This window comes from Tetranychus urticae, chromosome 3 (assembly GCF_039701765.1).
Source record: "Tetranychus urticae isolate SD_2017Ah chromosome 3, NJAU_TeUrti_SD_1.0, whole genome shotgun sequence".
NCBI classification, from domain to species: Eukaryota; Metazoa; Arthropoda; class Arachnida; order Trombidiformes; family Tetranychidae; genus Tetranychus; species Tetranychus urticae.
In genome coordinates this window covers 20,701,232-20,725,454 of record NC_142960.1, presented here as the reverse complement: position 1 = coordinate 20,725,454, position 24,223 = coordinate 20,701,232, and the positions used below count along the sequence as shown (strand labels likewise).

The 24,223-nt window shown below is 30.4% G+C and overlaps 1 protein-coding gene, 1 long non-coding RNA gene and 1 pseudogene across 4 annotated transcripts in view; 2 read left to right on the top strand and 1 right to left on the bottom strand.

Annotated features, from left to right (window-relative positions):
* Positions 1-196: 196 nt before the first annotated feature.
* LOC107364714 (serine/threonine-protein kinase 3 pseudogene) lies at positions 197-3,702 on the top strand (annotated as a pseudogene). Of its 2 annotated transcripts, none has more exons than XR_016200006.1 (4): positions 197-320; positions 538-830; positions 1,146-3,122; positions 3,203-3,702. The product of XR_016200006.1 is annotated as a serine/threonine-protein kinase 3 pseudogene, transcript variant X2 (transcript). The 2 variants fall into 2 exon arrangements; XR_016200005.1 differs by having other exon boundaries at positions 535-830.
* An 856-nt stretch (positions 3,703-4,558) lies between these two features.
* Positions 4,559-7,024, bottom strand: LOC107364745 (uncharacterized). The gene is made up of 5 exons (XR_001569223.3): positions 6,738-7,024; positions 6,559-6,642; positions 6,043-6,409; positions 5,558-5,848; positions 4,559-5,178 (listed from the first exon to the last, which is right to left on the bottom strand). It is a non-coding gene; the product is annotated as an uncharacterized LOC107364745 (long non-coding RNA).
* Positions 7,025-7,148: 124 nt separating this feature from the next.
* The window catches only part of fw (CUB and Sushi multiple domains furrowed), a 38,296-nt gene continuing 21,221 nt past the window's right edge, over positions 7,149-24,223 (top strand). Inside the window, exons 1-2 of the mRNA XM_015932125.3 lie at positions 7,149-7,366; positions 7,875-8,408. Coding sequence (XP_015787611.1) covers positions 8,201-8,408 — 208 coding nt within the window. The 5' untranslated portion in view covers positions 7,149-7,366; positions 7,875-8,200. The remainder of the gene's footprint in view (positions 7,367-7,874; positions 8,409-24,223) is intronic.

Sequence of the window (24,223 nt, the reverse complement as noted above, 5' to 3'; positions counted from 1 at the left end):
TTGGACGTTCATTATTCTCCAATTTATTCCACTAATTTGAATGTTTCAACAATTTAGCAAGAGCTTTAATCAATCAATTAATTTTTTTTATATCGATATCATTTATTAATTTTTAACTTTCTATACTCAGAGCCATCTATTAGCGAAAATTTTTTTGTTGACGGCGCTAACATTTTTTCATGCAGCATAATTGAATCAATGTAACAACTGCACCTTCAACTTTACTAACACCTTATCCAAAGTTGTGACAGCGTTTTTTCACGATTGTTATCTAATTAATCTAATGAAAAATTGTGCTTCTTTATTCATTGACCTGAATGGTTAGTTGGTTAAATTATTTGTTTACCCCGTAATGTCCCCGGTAGCCATTATAAGGATAATCAGTTAATTTACATTTTCTGCTTGTCCTTTTTTAAAATAAGTTTTTCCTTTTTGTTTACCAATTTTTTCTTACCAGTAACTACTCTTTTCGGGTTGTACTCTGGTCATTAACTGTGAAATGTTTTAATTGTTGTTGCTTTTTCTATTCTTCAGTAGGCTTTCCGACGACCAGAAACAGTCATGTAAAACCATGTGTACCATTTAGGATTACCGGATAACTTAAATAATTGCAATTTGTTCAACGTGATTTTTTGTGTAAAATTTCGTTGGCATGATCAGGCTTGTCAATCGAGGATAATTAAAAGGTGATCATAATTTATCAGTCCAATCAACATCTCCAGCTCTTTCAATTTGATTGGTATTATCAACTAGATAATATCCAACAATTACGCAGCGCTTTGTGTTGGTCAATAATAAAATCCAATAAACTCTTTGTGAACCTAATCGAGGTGAGTAATTGATGTGTTTATCTTTCAACTCCTTCCATTCATCAATTCAATTCAAATGTTGTCTTCTTATTTCACAGTCATGATTACTATTTAATGTAATGATGATACTTTTTGAATAATATCCCATTGCTAAATAAAATACAAAGCAACACAAGAAAGCATAACATCCAGAAAATTCAAATTGAAATAAGAGCGAATTAACCTTTTCACATTGCAATTTCACTGATGTTCAACATTTTTATTGACAATCAATGATTTAAAGACTATTTCATGCCACCAATTTTACTCATTTAATCAATTTACGATTTTCTCTAGATAATTTGTATTCATCGACACATAAGGATTGATTGTTCACAATGGCAACACTCAAAAAATTAAGTGAAGAAGCCTTAACTCGTCCACCTGAAGAAGTTTTTGACATTATTTGTAAATTAGGCGAAGGCTCTTATGGATCTGTATTTAAAGCATTACACAAGGAATCGGGACAAATCTTAGCAATCAAACAAGTACCAGTTGAAAGTGATTTTGGAGAGATAATCAAAGAAATATCAATCATGCAGCAGTGTGATTCGCCATATGTAGTTAAATATTATGGAAGCTATTTCAAAAGTAAAACTCTAGGAAGCGATTTATGGATTGTAATGGAATATTGTGGAGGTGGAAGTGTCAGTGATATCATGAGATTAAGAAAGAAAACACTCTCCGAAGAGGAAATCGCAACCATATTAAAAGACATTCTACTCGGGTTGGAGTATCTTCATGCTCGACGAAAGATTCACCGAGACATTAAAGCAGGAAATATTTTATTAAACAGTGAAGGCCATGCTAAATTGGCTGATTTTGGTGTCGCTGGTCAACTTACAGATACTATGGCCAAAAGAAATACTGTTATAGGGACACCTTTTTGGATGGCTCCAGAGGTTATACAAGAAATTGGTTATGACTGTTTGGCTGATATTTGGAGTTTAGGTATAACAGCATTGGAAATGGCTGAAGGCAAACCACCTTATGGAGATATTCATCCTATGAGAGCAATTTTTATGATACCCACCAAACCACCGCCTTCATTCAGAGATCCTGACCGCTGGTCAACTGAGTTTATAGATTTTGTATCTCACTGTCTCGTCAAAAATCCTGAACACCGAGTTTCAGCTAGCAGTTTACTCAAACACGATTTCATTAAAAGAGCTTTACCGGTCAGCTCATTGATTAGTATAATCCAAGAAGCGAAAATAATCCAACAAAAACATTATAAACAAGACTTGACCGTTAAGGATAATATCAATTCATTAACGATGGTTTCTGATTTGAACAATCAGACTCTTAAGTTGTCTTTTTCAGATGCTCTCTGTCACAGTAGTAAATCAGAAACTATTAAAACAAACACAACAGTTTCAGATATAGAGTCGGATCTTGGAACACTTATAATTAATGACGAGTCTGGAGATGATGAAAACGGTAAAACAATGAAACCAGCATTCATGCAACATTTCGAAAGGACCCGAGAATTAGATAAAGAATACAACAGCCCTGTAAATACAACAAGCAGCGAGGAACGAAATTTAAATAAAGAATTGGCAGAAACTTCAACTTCTATTACTCCAATTCATAATTTACAATTACAACACAATCCAGCACAAGCTCAAACAATGCTATTAACAGACCAGATTCATCAATCTGCTTCTCAACAAAATTTACACTCAACTCATTCAAAACTATTACAATCTCAGGAAGCACAACACCAACACTATCAACCACAGCAGCCTCAGCAACCTCCTCAATATCAACCCATGTCGCGGGCAGCTATGCTAGAAAGTGATTTTGAATTTCTCCGATATTTGCCTACTGAAGAGCTGCTCAAAAGAATGGCTAATCTTGACTATGAAATGGAAAATGAGATTGACGAATTAAGACGACGATATGCGGCCAAAAGACAACCGATCATTGATGATATCAATGCTAAAAGAAAGCAGCAGCAAAATTTTTAGATTCAACTAAATCTAATAACTTGCCATTCTATAATATGAACAATCTAAATATCCGCTTACAATTAGATGGGTTATCATTTCATTAGTAACACATATTACATTGCTTATTCAACATATTGATAAATGAGTGATAAATCAAGATGAACTCTCAATAGATGAAAAATCAATCAAATATTTTAAATTTGAATGTTGATATTCAAACAAACTTCACCCAACCTACAATTGACCAATTTGTTCCTGACTCCATCGCCTTGGATTAATTCATATAAAAAGTACTAGAGTTACTTGTGTACTCAAAGAAACTGTAAGTATTTTCCTATCAAAATTTCAATATTCCATGTATCGTTAAAATAACTTCTGTTTTTAAATTTTCTTTCTCACTAGGAATAACTATTGACTTGATTTTAATCATGATGAATCAGATACAGTTGATGCTCTTAATATTCCAAATGTCACGCCGTACCAATCTTTGCATCTTCAGATTCTCGTCGATTGCGAGATGGAAATGAAAAATATAAGCTGATACTAATTTATATGGGAACTTTCAACACCAGAAGTTAACATGTAAAAAGACTATTTGATTGCATATTATTTTCTTATAATCCATGAATTTGAAAAGCAACATGTAAAGTGATAAAAATCTGAAAATGCCAATTTATTGCCAATATTTATAATCAATTGACTTTGTTATCCAACTATAGTGAAACCTCGCAAAGGTTGTGAGCGGTCTTGCTGCCTAGCGATATTGTTTATCCAACACAAATGTAAAAGCGAGGAGAATCTTGAATATCCAAAGACGCCGTTACTAAATTTTATACAACCTTTCGAAGTGTTACTGTAATTTAATTTGAATCATAAACAGGAAAACCCATCAACAGTATTAATCAGTGTTCTGTGTTTAATCAATTAATTTAGCAAGTTTCATAATGAATTGAAACTGTGATAAAGGTGTGACAGGAAAGGTTTTGATTCAAGTAAAAATTGTGAAAATGTGATCGATTATCGCGGTTTATTATAATTGTTATTAGCAATAGATTTATCAAATATTTATTCAACATTAGAAACACCATTAATAATGATTTTAATAGGAAAGTTGAAAATATTTAGTTCAAGAAAATTATCTCCTTTTAATCAACATTGATGTTGTTTTCAAGTCTTCGATGGTAAATGAGATTGAAGAGATCGTTAAATCGTTTCAAACAATATTTCTTGATTCAGTTAACTAACTTAAAATTGTATCTTTTCACTCTCTAACAGTTAATTTATAATAATCACTGCACGAAGCATGATTGACATATTGAATGTACAAACTGTCCCGATGTTAACCTGATTTTTCAATACTTATAAAAGCCTTGTCATCTCGAAAGGTTACTCAATGAAGTCAATACTTGGAATAAATAAAAAGCTTGAGAATTTTCATGATTTTAAGAGTTTCATGAGGTTTAGTCTGGTAATTTTACTCGCACTATTCGGAAAAAGTAGGATAATTATCAGCATTTACAAAATGAAAAAACAGATAAAAGGAGCCAAGGTAAACATGTTACTAGATGAATCAGATAATCTGGACAGACTATGGATTCAAGTAAATATACAATGATTAACGATTGAAACTTAAATCCACAGTTGCTTACTGAAACTCCCCGAGTTTAATTCAAGGTTACCCTGTAGTTAATTATCTTAAACACTTCTAGGTTCACTACCACCATCATGATTAAACAGCCCACAATTGAATGGGATACACTATTTTTTTTGGGTGTTACCCAAGGATGTTAACCAGTTTAATTTAATTTCTGAGTACATACAAATTCTGGTTTTCTGGTTAACTTGATAAGTCAATTATTTAAATCCATTAAGTTGCCAAACAATCCAATCGACTTTTAGTATTTCTTGATTGTTTACAAACACAAGGAAAGGTTAAGTTTAATTTGGCTTGCTATTTAAATTATGTAATTGAGTTTGTCTGTCAAAGACGGTTCAGTTTACTCGAGCAAGCCGCACAAATCAATCAAATTCACTGTTGAACATTTAAACAAGTAAATCAACATGTAAATGATCAACAGTCGAATGATATAATTTTATAAATTTTATCATTTGTTTCAACGTTAATTGTTACTGTCCAACCAGGTAAAACGCCAGCAAAACCACTTTAATTTGACTTTTGTTGAAGTATCAAGTCTTTTATTGTCAACATTTACATTAAACTGTATATTTGTCAACGAATTGGGTATCCACCATTTGTTTGATGGTAAGGGACTTCAATAAATGAATGTTTTCGCATTAAAAGCTGGTAATTGTTGTTACTTGTTGATTCTTCCGGCTTTTCAAACACCAATAGTTTAAGGATAAGTGTTGATGAATTTCTAAAGAAGAGAAAGAGTTGGTTAAAAATTGAATCCGTAAGAGATGTTTGAAAGGTTGAAGAAGCAAGCAAATCCAAACAAAGTAACATGATATTGAATAATTTTGCTGGACCAGAAAAATGAATACAACGTTATTTATGTACTATTAGGATGAATGTTTAAGAAATAGCAGGTAACCGCACCCGAATTAATCAATTCATTCTTCAAATGAGTAACCATGAGAATGATATAATTCTGTTGATTAATATAATGGAAGAAAGGAAAGAAAAAGAAAAATAACCTCTCTCCTTGGAAGGAGAAGAAGAGATATTTTTCTTATTCTAACCTTTTGTAATTTTATCAGTCTTCAATAACAATTGGCTGAATTTATTAAACAAACCTGAGATCAGCAACAGCAAGCCCATGATTGTGTTGGTTAACTGTTTCAAGATTATCATTGTCACCAGGTTTGATTCAGAAATCAATGAAAACAAAGATCAGGATGAGATTAAATGCATTACAGAAGAGCATCTAAAGGACAAGGATGGTAAATTATTAGATCGAGAACGGGTTAACTTTTCTCTGCATGACGGTTGATGATGATTTAAATGGTGATATTGATGTAGTGGATGATGATGGTTGCCAGTTGTAGTCTGTCATAGTCTTCATCACGATTATCATATGTTTTTGTCTGAATGTTACAAAAAGAAAGAAAAAGAATGAAAATTATTTTACAAATAAAAATAAAAATTTGTGCATCCTCAATGAACCGATTAACTGTTGTTGATCGTTACTGTTTGTTTGAACATTGAAATTGATCCTTCTTGTTGCTTGTAGCATCTTTCAATGTCAAACAAACATTTCTAATTATGCAACTAAACTTACCAGAAGAGATTGATTGCAACAATTGATGAATATTCAGAGCATAGCGATTACCCATTTTTAATAATACGTGCAAATAGTTGATAAAGATGATCATTATTAAAAGCACCTTTTATAGTCTTTATATTTGTCTTTTTCATTTTGTTCAACAATCACGTTGCTTTCTGGTAACTCTTGATTCTTCTAATTGTTACAATTAACAATTAAATTTCCTTGGTTATTAACACCAGTTGAGTAGGCTTCTCTTTCAAGTAGAACTCCAAGTAGAACTCCAAGTAGAGCTTCAAGTTTAGACACAAATAACAGTAACGCTGATGTTTTTACTGTTGTCACCATCGTCACTTTGACCAGAATTTGATTGTTTACATTCCTTGAATAACCAGATTGCAGACGTAAGGTCGGAAGAACAGAAACAGATTAAGAGAATGGAATGGAAAAAAAGTGAAATTGAATCAAAATAAAGTAAAATCTGTTTAGGTGAATAGTTAATTGAGTGATTAATGAAAAAAAATGGCTTACCTTTTTGATTAAAAAGCATAAAAAACTCAACTCGTGGGATAAAAACAAAAGCATTAACTCGAAACACAAGAAAAATGGTAAACTCTAAAAAATTGGGAAAAAAGTGGGAAAAAGATATAAATGATTGTTTCGTTTTTACTTTATACTAATCCAAAAACGTGAGGTTAAAGGTTACCTACCAGATATTGTTTACATACATCAAGAGGGTCAAAGAGCAGAGAGGAACCGTTCAAAAGCAGAGAGAAAACAGGTAAACAGAAAGGTTATACTTCAAAAAAGCATGACTTTCACCATTAGGTTTTGATTCCCGCTTTTTCCATAGCAAAGGCTATGGGTCTCATGTTAACATTGAACTCTTACCAATGGTTAGTTGCGAAAGAATAAAAAGAAAGAGAAAAGCAAGTAGACAGAGAAGTCATAACCTGATGAATAACCTGATGACGAACCGAACAGGTTTCTTTCTCACTTTTATCTTTCTTTGATTTTTCTTCTCTTTCTTCTCTTTCTTCGGTTTCTTTTTTTCTTTCTGTAAGACATTTTTTGGTGCTAAAATGAAAGAAAGAGAGTAGAGAGAGAATGAAGGAGAAAAGAATGTAATGAAAGAAAGAGAAGGGAAGGAAGAGAAAGAAAGAAGGAAGATAAGAAGAAGCTGTTTACCTGTTTTAACATGTTCGGTGCTTACTTCAAAGCATCAGCTCTACCTATCATCTTAACCAAAAGCAAAATACATCAAGAGTGTTTTTTTTATTTCTGTGGATCTTTTTAATATACCTACAAATTTGTGGTCACCTATTAATTAATTTAAATGGTTAGTTGATTCAATTATTTGTTCAAAACTTATTAATGTACCTAAATGGTTGCCATTATCAGGATAAATCATCTTAATGTTTTTTTTCTCAATCCAAGGATCAAAAATGAAGCGTCTTTTCTGGTTCTTGTATTTTCCTCTGTGTTGTAACCTCTGTTTGTGTCTGTTTTTATTTTTTCGGGTTTTCTGGTTTACCAATTGTTAACCCAATTTTATTGAAACTACCTTTACTTCAATTGCTTCAGTCTACCCAATTAACTTTCATCTTTAACCATCAACTTTAATGTTGCTAACTTATATTCATTTTATGTCTGAAATGTAGAGTTGATTAACAATTATGCTTATATTTACTGTTAATTTACATTTTCTGTCTGTCCTTTTTTTTAAAATAAGTTTTTCTTTTTTGTTTACCAATTTTTTCTTAACAGTAACAACTCTTTTCGGGTTATACTCTGGTCATTAACTGTGAAATGTTTTAATTTTTGTTACCTTTTCCTTTCTTTAATAGGTTTTCTGATGACCAGAAACAATCATGTAAAACCATGTGTACCATTTAGGATTACCGGATAACTTTACACAATTTTAACTGTCTCATATAATTGCGCTCAACCATTTTGGTCCAGTTATGAGACATAAATATGGATTTCAAATAGAAACATTTCTACACATTTAGTTGATTATTCAATGGACTGTGACCAGAATTTTGTTTCACCAGCTTAAATGATTGTTTTGTTAAATTTTACATCAACCTATTTTTAAAAAAGCGTCCTTTTCTCAATGGATTCAATGTGATTTGTGGTTTGATTATTTTTCCAAAGTGATTTGGATTACAATATGGGGACAATCAAAAGACAATCAACTCCAGTGTTACAATCTTTTATATCATCACCAACATCAACATCTTTGAGATCTTTTAAATCATCACACTTTGCATGTTCATTATTATCATCAATGTTATCAACTAGATCATATTTAACAATTTTACTGTGCCTTGTGTTGGTCAATAATCAAATTCAACCAATCCTTTGTGAACCCGATCGAGGTGAGTAATTGTTTGCGTGTGTTTATTCCTTATCCCCGTTCAACAATTCAACAAAAGGTTATCCTCTTATTTCACAGTCATGATTACTATTTAATGTAATGACGATACTGAATAATATCCATAGCTAAATCAAGTATAAAAGGCAATACATGAAACACACATTCAGAAAATTGAAAAAAAGAGCGAATCAACTTTTTCCATTTCCATTGCATTTGCATCAAACGTTAAAACATTTCTATTTACAATTATTTCTATTGACAATTAATGATGTAATGATGTTGATTTGCCATCTTTTTTACCTGTTATAATTATTTTACAGTCTACATTATTTTCAAGTTCATCATCTTATTCAATAATTGACCCCAACTTATCATGCTAATGATGATTGTGATGAAATTTCTTGGGGATTGTATACTTGGTTGCGTGAGATTCAAAGAACCTTTTGATTGTTCAAGTTGTTGGCGTGTTCAAACGGTCATCAGCTTAAGCTGGACTCTGATCAAAACTTTTTTTCCATCCACATCACCTGTAACCGCCATTTTTGCTCAGTCCAAATGCAGGATTAAACAGCCAATTCAGATTTCTTAATTTACAAGATTCTTCGTTATTTAAGATGATCATTTGTTGACAAGCAAACACTTGAATTTCACCTTTTTTGCTACAAAACCCAAAAAAATAACAAACGATAGTAATGTTTTTTCAATATCATTCATCCATTTTAAAAATTTAGCCAAAATTTTGATCATCATCATTAAACTTCATTTCAATCTTTTTTTCTTGTGAATTTTTCCCCGCAAAACTCACTTGAAATTTCATCATTATTGTTACATTTCAGACAATAAGTTTAGACAAAAGTGACTCCAGAACTGATTAAGTTTCACATTGACACAAGCAGCCAATTCCTACAAATCATTAGCAAATTTTTTAATAATTTTATTGCTGGATATTTCACTTTCCATGATCATTTCTGACTTCTGTCAATTCTGTGTGACTCTTTCCTCTTCAATGATTCAATTTTATTGGTATTAGCAGAGGAAAGATGATCATTAACACTGAATCGACTTTTCCGTTTTACTCATGTAAGATTATGGTGAAGCACCAGGTAATGATTCATCTCATTGTTCTGATTGACTGAAGAGGTGAAAGTTAATTTAGTTATGTTTTTTTGTGGCAACATAAAAATCGCTATTAAATTAACTTGGATCATTGGCTGTTGATAGTAAAATTATCCAATTTTTCCCACTTTTCTCTCATTTTTCACAGATGAATCTGCTTCATGATATTTCATGGTTTGTTTAATGATGTATTTTTTTAGTCAACCTTTGATTCCAATTGATCAAAATTTAAATGCATTACGATTCACTTGAAAGATTATCAAATTTTTTCACCTTTCACCAAGAATAAGAAAATTCATTTTCTCTTTATTGCTTCAACTGAACCTGGCCCAAGTGAATATCCAAAAAAAGGACCACAAAAATTCTGTAGGCAGCATATTTTTCCAGTTAGTTGTTACAGGAGCAGGTTTTTTTTGTTCCTGTACATCTTTTCATTGAAAAGAGGAAGACGACGATGATGATGAAAAGGTAAAATAATGTAAAGAAAAGAAGATGAAAAATAGACTAAAGGTTATCCTAAGGTTACCTGTGGGTTGGTCTTAACCTCTCCACTCCTTAAGTTTACTCTGGTTGTTGCATCTCAGCATTCCTATGATATCAGTTAGTTGTGCCAAATATTGGTCCAGACCTTGTTGGGTAAGGTCACTATTCATCTCTTGCTTTGGCTCTTTTCATCTTTCCTTCAAACCTTGTTTACCTCTAAGCTTTGCCTAGTTCAATTGTTACATAGCATCAACATGATGATAATTATGATCAAGTTAACCGCCAAAAATGAATGAATCAACAAATTACTGTGAACCTATTAATTCAACTTTCCTGACTTCATTATCATCTACATCGCCATCTAATACATATTACTTGTCATGTTACTTTGTAATTCAATTGTTTCACTTTTCAAAAACAAAATGTTTCATTAATCGACTTGCAAAAGTCAACCTTTCAATTTCAATTAACCAGAATTAAATTATTAGTTCAAACATTTGAAACCCAAAATATCTTGAAACATTTCCACCAAATTTGAGTTTATTTTTGATTACCGTTTCCATAATTTTACAGTTTCATTTAAGGCTCAATCTAAATGCAATTTAGCAAAATTAATCTTAATTTACATTTCATTAGAAACCAAATTTACTTTCATTTGCAAGGTTTGTTCATTTTGATTAATTCATTAAATCTTTGTTAAACCATTACAACTTGATTAACAAGGATTGCTTGATATTTTAGGTTAAACTGTCGCAATTAACTTGTCATTAATATCAACTGAAAAATATCTTTATTTTTTTGTAAATTTTTCTTTAATTTCTATCAAAAAAGGCTAAATCTGAAGGTAAAATCAATCATGAATTAGATGAATGAATTTTTTAAACTGAAATACATTTAAATCTAAATTTCAACCTGAATGATTATTGAAGCAGATTGAACGTTAAATTGACAATTAAACGTGTCAAATGTAAATATCATTATCAAAGTGTGTTTTTTCACTCCTTCCTGATATGAAACTATCAATAAATGAGAGTTGATTAAAAAATATCAATCAACTTGCACTTTTTTGTTCAACATTTGTTGACCAAATGGTACACAAAAGTATCCCAATGTACCAAAGTATCTTTAAAATCAATTTCAATCTGTAGGCCAATTTTTTGAACGGAAACTTTGCTCTTTCCAATGAATTAAATAACTTATCCAAGTGAAACCAGAAGAAGATGATGAAAAAAAAGAGTTAACTCGTAACATTGTTTGCCTGTTTTTGTTCAAATATTATTGATAAAACGTTCATTTTACTTTTGTAAACATTGTTCAGGTCACTTGGGTTTCGGGTTTAAAACTCAGGTCATGGTGATCATGAGTATGACAATTAACAATCAGCTGTGACAATGTTATCTTGTCATCGAACAACAAAACTTGATTTCCCATTGATTTTGAGCTTTTTTTTGTTTTTCATTTGTTTCTTTGAAAGGCTTTTAGGAAATATTTGTAAACATTTAACTTTCATTGAGTTCAGAATTGATTGTGAACTCAAATCTGATTCAATTGAAGACCAAAATTGATTGAATATTTGCGTTGAAACTTTTCATTTCAAATTTCTTTTTCCCTGAAAAATGTGAAATTGTTTCAGATTTGCAGATTGGTAAACTTTAACCGGACAATCAAATGGTTAACCATCGAAGGAAAAATGAGTTTTTCTTTGTCATCATCATGTTGAATCGTGTTTATTGATAAAATTGAAATGAATTGCTGAAAAAGTCTTCTTTTCTGTGAAAATTGAAAGGAATGTTGAGAGATACTTTCAATTGATTCAGACTGATGGATTCTGATTGAATTGGTGAGAAGACGTTTCTTTTGTCGTTCACAATTGAATTGTAAATTTAAATTGTTAAGTGTTGGTCAGATAATTTGATTTGTTTCCCATCTTAACAGGGTTACTCAGTTTTTGTGTCAATCATCAATCCAAGTCAATAATGAATTCAAGTTGCACGGAAGGATAAATGATATTATGATTACTCTTGGTGAAGATGAATAAAGATGATAAATATTAATTCATAAAAGTTTCAACCCATTTGAACAATGTCCAGTCTAAATGTAGACAGAAGTGAATAACAAAAAAAGAAGTCTGTCAACAGTGAAAAAACCGTTGAATACAAAATGAACTCTTTAATAGCACTATTTATATATTCATCAACAGTACTTTTAAAGTCAACAAAACCTCAACGGAAATAGCCTCACCTCAAGTTTCCCCATTTGTATTAATAGAGGTCAGTTTCTTTGTTTCATCCTCATCATCACTGGTTCACAAATTAACAGTTAATTGTTACCATCTTTACATCACGTTTAATATGTAAATATCAAGTGAAAACATCTTAAAAGTTGAATCAATATTGTGATTGAATATTGACTTTCTCTTGATTTTCATGTAAATCAAAAATTGCTTGTTTACTCATTAATGTTTCACTCTGATTGTCCACTTAATTGACCTGTTTAATCCCACTTTGATCCCCTTTAATCAAATTTTACTTTCAATTCACTTTCACCTTTTGTTGCAACTTTGATTATCTAATTAAATTTCAATGAAAATCATCTAAAATTGAATGTCAATCAATCAATGGCATCATAATTGCGGTCATCTTTTCCTCTCAATATTTAACTTTGAGATCAACACGGTTGATCAATTTGGTCACCAATATCATGATCACATTAATCATGATCACCCTTCCCAAGTGAACGTCAATCGTGTTAAAACTGAAAGAATCATTAAAATTAATTCGATGAAGAAAATCATTTTGTAAATTAGTTTATCAAACACGGTTAATCATAGTAAATGGTAAAAATCAAACCCACAATCATTTAACTACATTCATGTATATTCATGGATAATTAGCAATCAATTGACGAAAGTCTAACAAACGTGAAAACCAATTGAAGCTTTACCCTTATCGTTACAAATTTCAATTACAGTCTCATCACAATTATTCCGTACATCCTCATCAAATATTTGACTCACTTATCAATGTAATATTAGCAATCGTGGTAATAATGATAATCTAAGAAAAGCATTGTTCCTTGAATCCTGTCTTACTGTGTGACGATATCACATACTGAGAAAGTCAATCTTAGGTAAGAACCATTTTCAACCCAAAATGACCCATTTGATAAAAAGCCTTACTCTAGATGAATGCCTCTTCCTAACCTCTCTGTTTCCACCTCTCAACCTCCTCCATAAAACGGATATAATCCTCACTTTTCATTGTAACTTAATGGTAACCCATAAAGAACCCAAACCTCTCCCTCTTCCTATGGATGAGTCGCCCCTCTCATCATCCTCTTCATCGTCTCCACAAAATTTCCTCTCACCATTCAGCTTGTTGATGCATTTTTTACAGTTTCTTAAGAAAAAATTCCTCTGATTATGGGTTGCCATTTGGGTTCCTTTACCATCTTTCCAGCTTATTTTCTGATGATAACTTGAAACACTTAAATTATCAACTTTGTTACCTTTCTCCCTTTACATGGGCCTTTTTTCAGGTAAAATTATACACTCATTTTTACCCGATAATAATGTTCATCTTTTGGTACCAATCATTTGTGGCCATTAAAATGGTTGAAGAGCAAAACCTTTTCATTGATGTTACTTTCATTTTAATTTTACTTTATTTTTCATTGATTGCTCATAATTTTAACACAGCATCGTTTGATTAACACAAATCACTGCAATCCCGATTTACACCTTTTTACTGGTGCTTGCCAACATGAACCAAACGTTTAATCATTTCTCAAAGTTATCATTATTTTTTTTAGTTACTGGTTTATTGTAATATTATATTACAATGGTTTCTTCAAAAAACCACTTTTTCTTCTCCATGATCATGATTATTTCCATGATAATTATAATTATTATGAACATCTTTATTGAAGAGAAATGCCTTTTCATTGTAACTGGAAATCTTGCCATTCAAAGCTTGTATCAACTTAAAGGTGTTTCATTTCAATAATTTTCATTGTTAGTTTCAACAATTAAACATTTTTACATTCACAATACTTGAGGCTAGTTAATCATTTAAAGGACAAACAATTAAACTTTAATCATCATCATTGCTTGCGCATTTCAAGATTAAAACTGTTAATCAACAATCAAATAACTCTGTAAAATGCAGTTCAGGGAAAATGTCTCAACATCTTCATTGATTTAATGTCTAAGTTGAACTTTAGGCAACAATTTAATGATTGCTAGCAATTGACCAAATTACTTTTTGTTTCAGGAAAATTAAAAGTGAAATTCATTATTTGAATGGAGACATTGAAGCACCAATTAGACTTAACAATTTAACCTAAAATTCAACTTATCACAGAACAATTGAGTTAACCATTTTAAAAGTCAATTTTTAATCATCAATCCAACAGTCTCATCAAAACTGATTGTGGGAAAATATCAGCTGTAGTTGAGTTAATCAACGAAATTGTCTAATTCTTATTAATTGAAGATCGAGTGAAAAAGGTTGCAAATCAATTGATTAAATTGTATTTCATCAACTGTAAATTGAATCTCAATGATTTGTAAATCTACTTTTAAACAATCGAGTTAATTGCCAGACGATCTTAAAATAAAATTGATATTAAACTATTTCTCAGCTTTTACACGTTCAGATCAAATTGAAAAGTTCAATAAACTGATTGAAACAAATTATTATTTTATGTTAACCTTTCAAATATTTACATGAACACAACTCTTTAATCCAAATTATTCACTAATATCTTAATTAATTGAAACAATTTAATCTCAATTACTAAGCTAAATCTATGAAAATAAACAGAAGCTTTAATTGATTATTAATCTCAATCAAAAATCAATTGTTGATCCCAAAAAAAGTTACTATTTCAATGAAATGTTTGCAAATTGTGCTTCAAATTAACTACTGACCTGATTTAGAGTCAATCCTTTATTGAATTTAACGATGTTTATGATGATCAAAGAGCCTCTGGAAATGGTTATAATTGAAAATATTAACCTCACCCAATTGAACCTGAATAACAAGAATGTTTTGTTTCAAATTATCCATCCAATTGAAAGTTGATTGTCTGATTGTAACGATAATTTAATAATGTTTCACTAAAATTACAATAACTCATATTGAACAAATTGAAAGGCTACTCAATCAATTTTTAGTTTACAATAAATCATAAACAAAAGTATTGTTTTAAGATCATTTGAAACAAAAGCAAGGTTAGTTAACCTGTAACCTCTTGATAACCTTGATTTAAATTTGATTTTCATTATTCTCATTTCAATCAATTTCATTGATTCACTCAAACCAACTAGACTTTCCCTTTCATCTTTGGTTCAATGGCTTTACTCAACCATTGATTAACCAAATTATCGTTGATATTTTACCCGAAAATGGATCAAATTTAGCGAATAATTGTCCGGAAATGGGCTGAAAAATGACCCATAATCATTCACTAGTATCATTGTGTGAGATGCACAATTGGATTGAAAGTGATGAAGTGATTCAAGGTGAGTGTAAGAAGTAGACTAAGCCCATTGACCATTAAAAGCTTTTACCTTTGATGAGATTTACTAGGATAATAAAAGCTGATTTCAAGATTGAACTTTAATTGAGAGTTGACCATAAAATGTGAAGTTGAACAATACAAAGTTTAAACAAAAGGTTGAAAAAATTAATAAACTATTTTAATCTTTTCCTTCAATGTCCATCTTTGGTTTAATCTTTTGACATGTGATGATGAAAGGAAGCAAGTTGATAGTTCGGAATGAAGTTGAGACTGAATTATTCTGTCTGTTAAAGGCCTAAAAAAAGGGTGACTCCAGATTAACTTTTCAGATTAAAAGGTTTGCATTAACAATTTAAGTTGATGTTACATTCAACAGTTAACTGATTCTTCATTGATATTGATGATGAACATTGATGATGATGGGTTCTGCTGATGATCCATCAAGGATTAACTTTGAACTTGACCTTCACTAACTGGACTTTCAATTGGCATTGTTTCCAATCACAATTGTTATAATTGTGGTTAACCCAAATTGTTGAAACTCAATTTGCTAAATCATCTTGAACAATTTATTTTCAACAGAAAACTCGAATCACATTTGTCTTTAATTTAGTCAAATTTTCAATTTCAAACAATTGATCAATTTGATCATTTTATGAATAATACTTTGATCACAATTATGATAATTGTTCATCTCAACCAATTCAACTTGAAGCTTCTTTCAAAATTGAATCAATCTTGAATTGGTTGAATCTTGCTGTTCCATGATCAAGATGACGATTTCGCGATTGATTCAGTTCTAATAAACATTTAGCTTGAAATTTTATTCAAATCTATTATCTTACAGTTTATCATGAAACATTTGCTCTGAACCAGGAATTGATTTATAACCAGCTTACTCATGGTGTAAATGTATTCATTGAATAATGAGAGAAAGTTGATTAAACTGTGATTCCAACATTGATTCGGTTTTAAATTACAGAACATTTGATTCGTCAATTTATTCAAATTCAGATTAACAGATAATTCAAGTGAAAGTTGATCGACTTTTGAACAACAATTACTGATGTAATTGAGATCTGCTGAAATACACTTTCCGAGTAAAGATGCAAAAAAATTGCTCATTATTTGGATATTAATGAATTATCAAGTTCTTTGTTTTCCTGAATAAAATGTATTCGGTTGAAAAATAATGAAAAACCTTTTTCCTCATCTTTAATCAGAATGATGATGAAGTTTAATCGCGATGATACAATAGCCTCACCTATTGAATCCAATTAAATGGTGAAACAATTGACTAGAGTCGGTTGAAATGAAACTTTTGTTTGACCTGTAAACCAGTAATTAATGATTCCAGATTAGTAGCGCAAATGTTAATAATTGTAACCAATCAATGAAGAAAATTCTGTAATTTTTACTCAATTGTCATGTAAAAATGTTTTAACTTGAAAAATATAAAGCACATTAATCGTGAAATACAGATTGTTAACAATTATAATCATATTATTAGACGAGTTTCAAACAATTGAAATTCGTGATTCAGTCTACTATTAATACACTTTTCTCGTACAGAAGCAAATGTAAACATAATCAATTCTCATCAGTTAATCGTGATTTCAATTATTAGGTTAATTTCAACTGTAATCAAGTTGATTATGAGAAATGGTAAAGATGATCAGTAGCCCAATTGGATTCACAAATAGTGACTTCTATTGTTTAATAATTACCGGTAAGAGATAAAAATACCAACACAATTTGATTCGATTAAATACATTTGTATGTCAAGATTGTAATCTTGTTAATCTAATTTTACGATTAAGGCAAGAATGAAGCCAAAATTGACCTTTTCATAGATTAACGATAAACAGATTTATATTTAAATCACAATCCATAGAAGTGAATAGATTTGGAACAAATGTTATTCAAATGATGAACACTTTGACCGTTATTTAAACATCATTTTGATGGTTATTATAATTGTATAATAATCATGTTTAAAAACCATTGTTAATGACTTAGAGTCGTAGATAATTGTATTACTGAACTTACTGAATTTACTGAATTGATGCATTTTTATTATTAAACTCAGTCTACATCAATTGTGTTCATATTAATGATTGAAATTTAAATTGAAAGACAAAGTTAATTGTCCAATTGATTAAGATTGTAATGATGATGCTGACCTTAATATTAAATAGTTAAGACCAAAGATTAACTCTAATGATGAGTTTGATGATTTACTGTAAGTTTTATTGGCCATTAAATGGTCAATTGTAATCACATTGAAATGTCTTAAGACAAGTTCAATAGGTTAATGAGATTAACCGAGACTTTTGTAAACCCAATTTTGGGTTCTGATAGTTTTACTGGTTTTACAAATATAAACCAGAAATGGCAAAATGTTGGACAATGATGATGTCTTAATTTGATATTTTAATCGTTTAAAAGTTTTAATTTAAGGATTAAATTTCACCCGAAAAAAGCAGTTTAATTAAGATTGTTGATTCTATTTGTGTCTTAATTGAGTTAATTGTACTTTTGATGTCATCGTAATGAAGCTTGAAATGTTTAGCAAAAAATTGAACTTTTTTGCTCTTCTTGTATTACAATTAAACAATTTGCTGTTCAACTTGTTTAATGTTTAAAAGCTATATCAGTGTTAATCCAACATAAGTGTAATGGTCAAGAAGTTTCCGGATGAAATTTGTATCATTTGTTGAAAAGTTGAGTTTCACTTGATTGCTTATTTAGGATTGTGAAGCTTTTTTCAATTTTACTTGCATTTATTCACCAATTGAATCTTTGGTTGACCAGTTAACTGGATTTTTATATCAATCATCAATTTGGTCAACAAGTTTGCTATTTTTGTATCTGGACAATCAATCAGCATTAATTTATTGAATTTAAACTTTTCAGTCTCAGTTTAAGTTTAATTTGATTCAGAACTTTCATGAGCCATTGAAATTGGTGATAAGAAAAAGATGCTGATAGCAATACTGATTGATAAATTTGATTTGATATAAGGTTGCAAATGAGATGAACAATGGCTCTCGATAGGATCTAATTTGATTGACCTCAATTCAGGTTTACCATGCATCATCAGATTTGCATTATTGTCACAATAATTCAATTGTATCTCATGAATTTGATCATCTCAAAAATTTCAGTTTCTTCGATAATTTAGTTGACCAAAAGTCTTCCTTTTTCTCAGCCAAAACCTGGAACCAACTCATCTTAATCATTGAGTTATTATTATATTTTGCGTTATTATTGTAACAAGAAGTTAATATTGTTTAGACTTGAAGGATTGACCAAAGTGGCCAGTGATGTTGATGCGATTCTTAACACCTGATAGCTTCAAACTGTTATCTCAACCTGGTTCAACCTTGCAGCTTTTGTGATTATTTTTGTAAACCTTTTTGTTTTCAATGTTTTTGTTTAACAAATGAGTTTGATGGCCTTTTCCGTTAGCATAATGTTCAACTCATTGTTATATAATTATTTTGCGCTTCGCTTCATCTATTGATTGTTAACTGTTTTTAGTCAATTGTTGTGATAAAAAGTGAATTTTTACAGCAAACACACAAAAAGTACTAAAAATTGAAAAGTTGAATGTATTTACATAACCATTGACTTAAGACAAATGACTCTTAAATATGAAGAAGCGAGTTGAAAGACTGATAAAAGTAAAATCAATTCAAATTGGTTTCACCGACAAAATTTGAATCACTTTTAATTACTTCAAAGATTTCATCTTATATATTCGTTTAATCATAAATCAGTTAAATATGCTGATTAACCTTGATTAACTTGATTCATGAGCAAAACAAATAACCAGCAAAGATTGACTTCGTTTAATGCATTGAACAGGTTGACCAATATACTCAATTTAATGTTCAAGTTGTGATCAATAACAGTCTCTATTCATGATTCAACCTTGCTGAAAATGTTATCATTGATCAATGAAAACTCATCAATTTCCCTTTTCCTTGTTGATTGTCCTTCAAATTGATTGCAATAATACAATTTAGAGAATCAAAGAAAAGTTTAAACTAAACCAATCAAAATTAGATATAATTACCATTTCTGTCAACAAGTCAACCTTGATTAACTAAATTATTAGATCGGTCAAGAAATGAAACACAACAATAACTAAAGACTATTTAAGGCTATTTTTGCTTCTAAAAATTGAAACATTTTCTTGATTATTGCAGTTAACAACAATCTTAATTGTTCTGTGAAATTGATAATTTATATTGAAAGGTCAAAATCTGACGGATTTCAGAGTAAAATAGTCTTTTGAATTTTCTATTGCATTTAATTATTCAATGATATTGAAACATTAACCAATCAATTCACCTTTTACTGTTAATTAACGATTTAACGAGTTAAATCAAGTTTTCAAATGATGTTAATCCTTGATAGTGTTAATGTTGCCACCTCTTCATGATGATCATCTTGAGGCTGTTGAAATGTTGAGTCAACTAAAGAGCATGGGAACCTGGTTGAGGTTAAAAGATGAAGAAGGAAGAGAAAAAAGTTGATAAAGATAGTAAAGGGTTAAATGATGAAAAAAGAGGAAGAAGACGATCAAATAACCTGTTGCTATTGTATTCAACAGGTTATTCAATATGATTTACCTTCAGACTCTTTATTCCTTACGGTTATTCAATTGACACAACTATTTGTTTTCACTTGAAACAAATGTAACTGTCCATTAAACGATTTAATTAGATGTTGGATTGATCACTTTGATTATCAAATTAAATTGATTGAACTTGATTTTCCAAATCAAATTGAGACTTTTATTTCATGCAATCAAATTTAAATTTCTGCCCAAAGTCCAGTAAAATTTCAATATTTGATTGATAACAAAACCTCAATCAACTCGCTTAAGATTTAATCAAACAACTCGATAACTTCAGTCTAATTTGTTCAGAGATTTCAATGATAAAAACCAGAAACATTCACAATTAAGTTTCACTCAATTTGGTTTAAAAATTGCAAGAAATGCAAATTTCTTGGATCAACTATTGAAAGCCAATCATTGATCCATAACAATATCATTGTTAAATTGATTACTTCTTTATGAAATTATCTCATAATTTATGAAAAAATTACACCAACCATGATAATTGTGCATCTATCGATGATGTGAGTACTCTTATGTCAATACGCTTTTCATGATTCACATGGATTCATGTGAATCTAAATAACAATTTGGTTGAAATAATTTGCAAAATTGACATCTCATTGTAATGAAAGTTTCTGCAGTTATTCAACCCTTTACGATATGAACATTAAAAATGTGATTTCACATTAAACTTGATTCTGATTGCAACCAGAGGTTATTCAATTTTCTCAGATTAATCACAATTTTCTCTTCACCATTTTACAATCAAATTGTTCAAAGTAAATCTAAATAATTCCTGTAACAATAATTGTCTTCATCTAACCAACAATGTTCAACTCTAATTGTGTGAATGTTTAAAGGTTAATTCATAACAATTAACCGTCAAACACGATTCATCTAAAAAAGTAAACCTTGATCACTATTAATGTCCATTATGTTTGGACAACAATTATGATTAAAAATCAAGTTTAACTTTCAAGTAAAAAAGTTAACCATTGACTAAGCTCTTGATTTGATTAACAATTTATTCAGCTAAATTTACCGATTCACTTTCATCACTCTTTCATACACTTGTTAGTAAATTGTTGATTAAAGTGATTAACAAATTCTCATCAAACTTTTACGTGGTTAAAGGTTTTAGACAGTTACAGATTGTTGATTTTTATCAACAATTTAACAACATTTACTTGGGTCACTTAATCTAGTTATAACCATTTTCCCGGCAACTGGACAAGGTTAAATGGTTTGGTTACGGTAAATCAGTTTAATCGGTCAAAATTAATTGTTGCAACTTTTTCTGTTCTTTGTTTGCAACAATTAAATTTAACTCATCAGTTTGAAACAAAAAACATTAACAAATTGCAAAATTATGTTCAACTATCTTGCAACTGATCAATAAACGTTGATATGAATAAATTAACAATTAAAGTGTCTAAAAGTTAACCTTTAATTGTTGCTTGTTGTATCACAAAATCAAAGTTTTATATGGAAACATTGGCCATTATTAGCATCATTTACAACAACAATTACAAATGTTAAATTAAGCATTTTTGATTAAAATCAAATGTTGCCCTTAATCCAAGTTTGGCCAATTTGTTAATCTTCAACCTTTTATTGTATTACAATATTACAATTGAAAAGGTGAAACCTTTGAATTAGTTGTGTTGGTTGAAAATATCAACATTACTTGTTTTACTATAACTTAAACTAACCTTTCTATCTATCTAAATGTTCAATATGACTTATTAGTCATGATTTACCTTTAATCTAAATTCATTTCAATTTTTGACTTTTTGACTTTTTCTCCATATGTAGCTACTGAATCAGGAACCTCTATTATTCCTCGATATTTCTACATATCGTTAGCTTCCTCTCGTTGAGACAAATCTGGTGGTAACATTTGTTTACCTGTACGACTCATAGTTCATGAGAAAACCTCAGTTTCTCCATGAACTATGACTCCTTCAAAGTCCTAGGGAAAGTGTCCACTGTATCTCAACCACTCAACCTAATAACTTAATCTTTCTTTTAATCATTTACTATTCACCTATTCTAACTTACTAAAACACCCAATTTCACCCCTTAAAGCTAGAAGCTATTTTGACCCTTCAACTTGACCATTTTTACCTGCTTAAGCTATTTTCAACCTCTTGCTATCAACAAACACAAATCCCTAGAGGAACTCACATTCCTTGGTTTTCTTCCACTTGTCCATCTTAACCGTCAAACAAACTCTTACTCACCGAGGACTCAAAAGGGCTGTCTTACCTGCCTACTATAAATACCTAAAATGTCACCTTAACAGGTTATGGTGTATATTGTATGTCGATGGTGTACTTTTGTCGTCTGTTTAAACTTAACTAGTTTTTGTATCATTACTGTATTGTCCTCTTGGTGTTAATTTACTTTTAGTTGAATCTGTCAATTGCTTCTTCATCATCTTTAACAATTTTGAATAAACTTGTTTAAATTGAATATTTTGACTTCATGTCTGTTTGGTCTGAATATTGACCATGTGTTTTGTTTTATTTGATTCATCTTAACCTTATTGAATTCACCATCATAACCAACAGGTTATGGGCTCAGTCACGCTTTGCTGACTTGTGTTTGTTTGTCACCAGTATTTTGATACTAAATCTTTGAGCCTGAATATTGGCTATTGTGTTTACATTTGTACATCATCTTTCTGAATATTCATCACCGACAACACCATCATGATTACCAACGATATCCAAGTAATTAAATTAACCAAATCAAATTATTATGTTTGGAAAAGATCCATCGAAACCATCTGTAAATCCAAAGGAATACTTCAAGTCCTCGACGGTTCATCATCACGTCCATCTGAATATAATGCTGATGAGATTCTTACTCTCACTCAACGTGACATCACCAGAAGAAACACCGAAATCAATGAATGGGATGTCAAGGATTCCACTGCTCAACAATTAATCATGCTTAGCATCGATTCCGAAGATGTAAGTCTAACAAGTTTATTTATTAATGCTACCACTGCTCATGAAATGTTTACCAATATCATTAATTTTAAAGAAGAGCGAACTAAACAAAGTTCATTCAGTGTCAGAAGAAAAATCATTGAAGTAAAGTTCACTTCGGCTCACACAGTTTCTAGTTATTTCTCCGAACTTGAGACTGCTATTAAGTTAAATAAAGATCGTAAAATTGATGTTGATGAAGAAAATCTTGTAATGAAAGTTTTGGACGATTTACCAATTGTTTATGAAAATTTCCGACAAAATATTGAAATGAGAATTGATACAGGTGATTCAATTACCTTAGCTCAGTTGAAAGCAAATCTTTTAAGAACTGAGAAACGCTTGAATGAAGGTAATCCTGGTAAGAAAGGTGAAGCCTTGTTAGTTAAACCTGCGAATAAAATTCATTATAATGTGAAAGATAAATTTTGTTTCAATTGTGGTCTTAAAGGACACCTGAAGAATGACTGTAGAAGAAGAGCAAACAGCAACAATAACAATAATTCATTTAGAAATAACATAAATAACAATAACAGAAACAATTGGAATGCTCAATCAAGTAACTTCAAACATAATTCAAACCTCTTCAACAATCAGAATAGAAGTAACAATAATTTCAGCAGTAACAACAATATTAACCGACAAAATCACTCAAATAATAACAACAATAATTTCAGAGGAAATAGGAACTTTCAACGTCCTAACAATGTTAACTTACCCTCCAATAGAAATAATTATTCAAACAGAAATAACGATCAACAAGCTAATTTAGCTTTGAATAACAATGAAAATGAAATGAGTAATGAACATGATATTGCTTATACAGCTCATGAAAATAGATCAAATGAGTTAGTTTGGTATTGGGACTCAGGTTGTTCTTATCACTGTACCAGTGACATTAATAGTTTTAGTGAATTTGTTGAATTGGAAGAGCCAATACCTTTGACTATTGGAGATGGAAATAAAATTACTGGTATAGCTAAAGGTACAGTATTAGCTGAATGTTTTGATGGTGAAAAATGGAATAAGTGTAAACTTGAAAATGTGTTATTTACCCCTCGACTT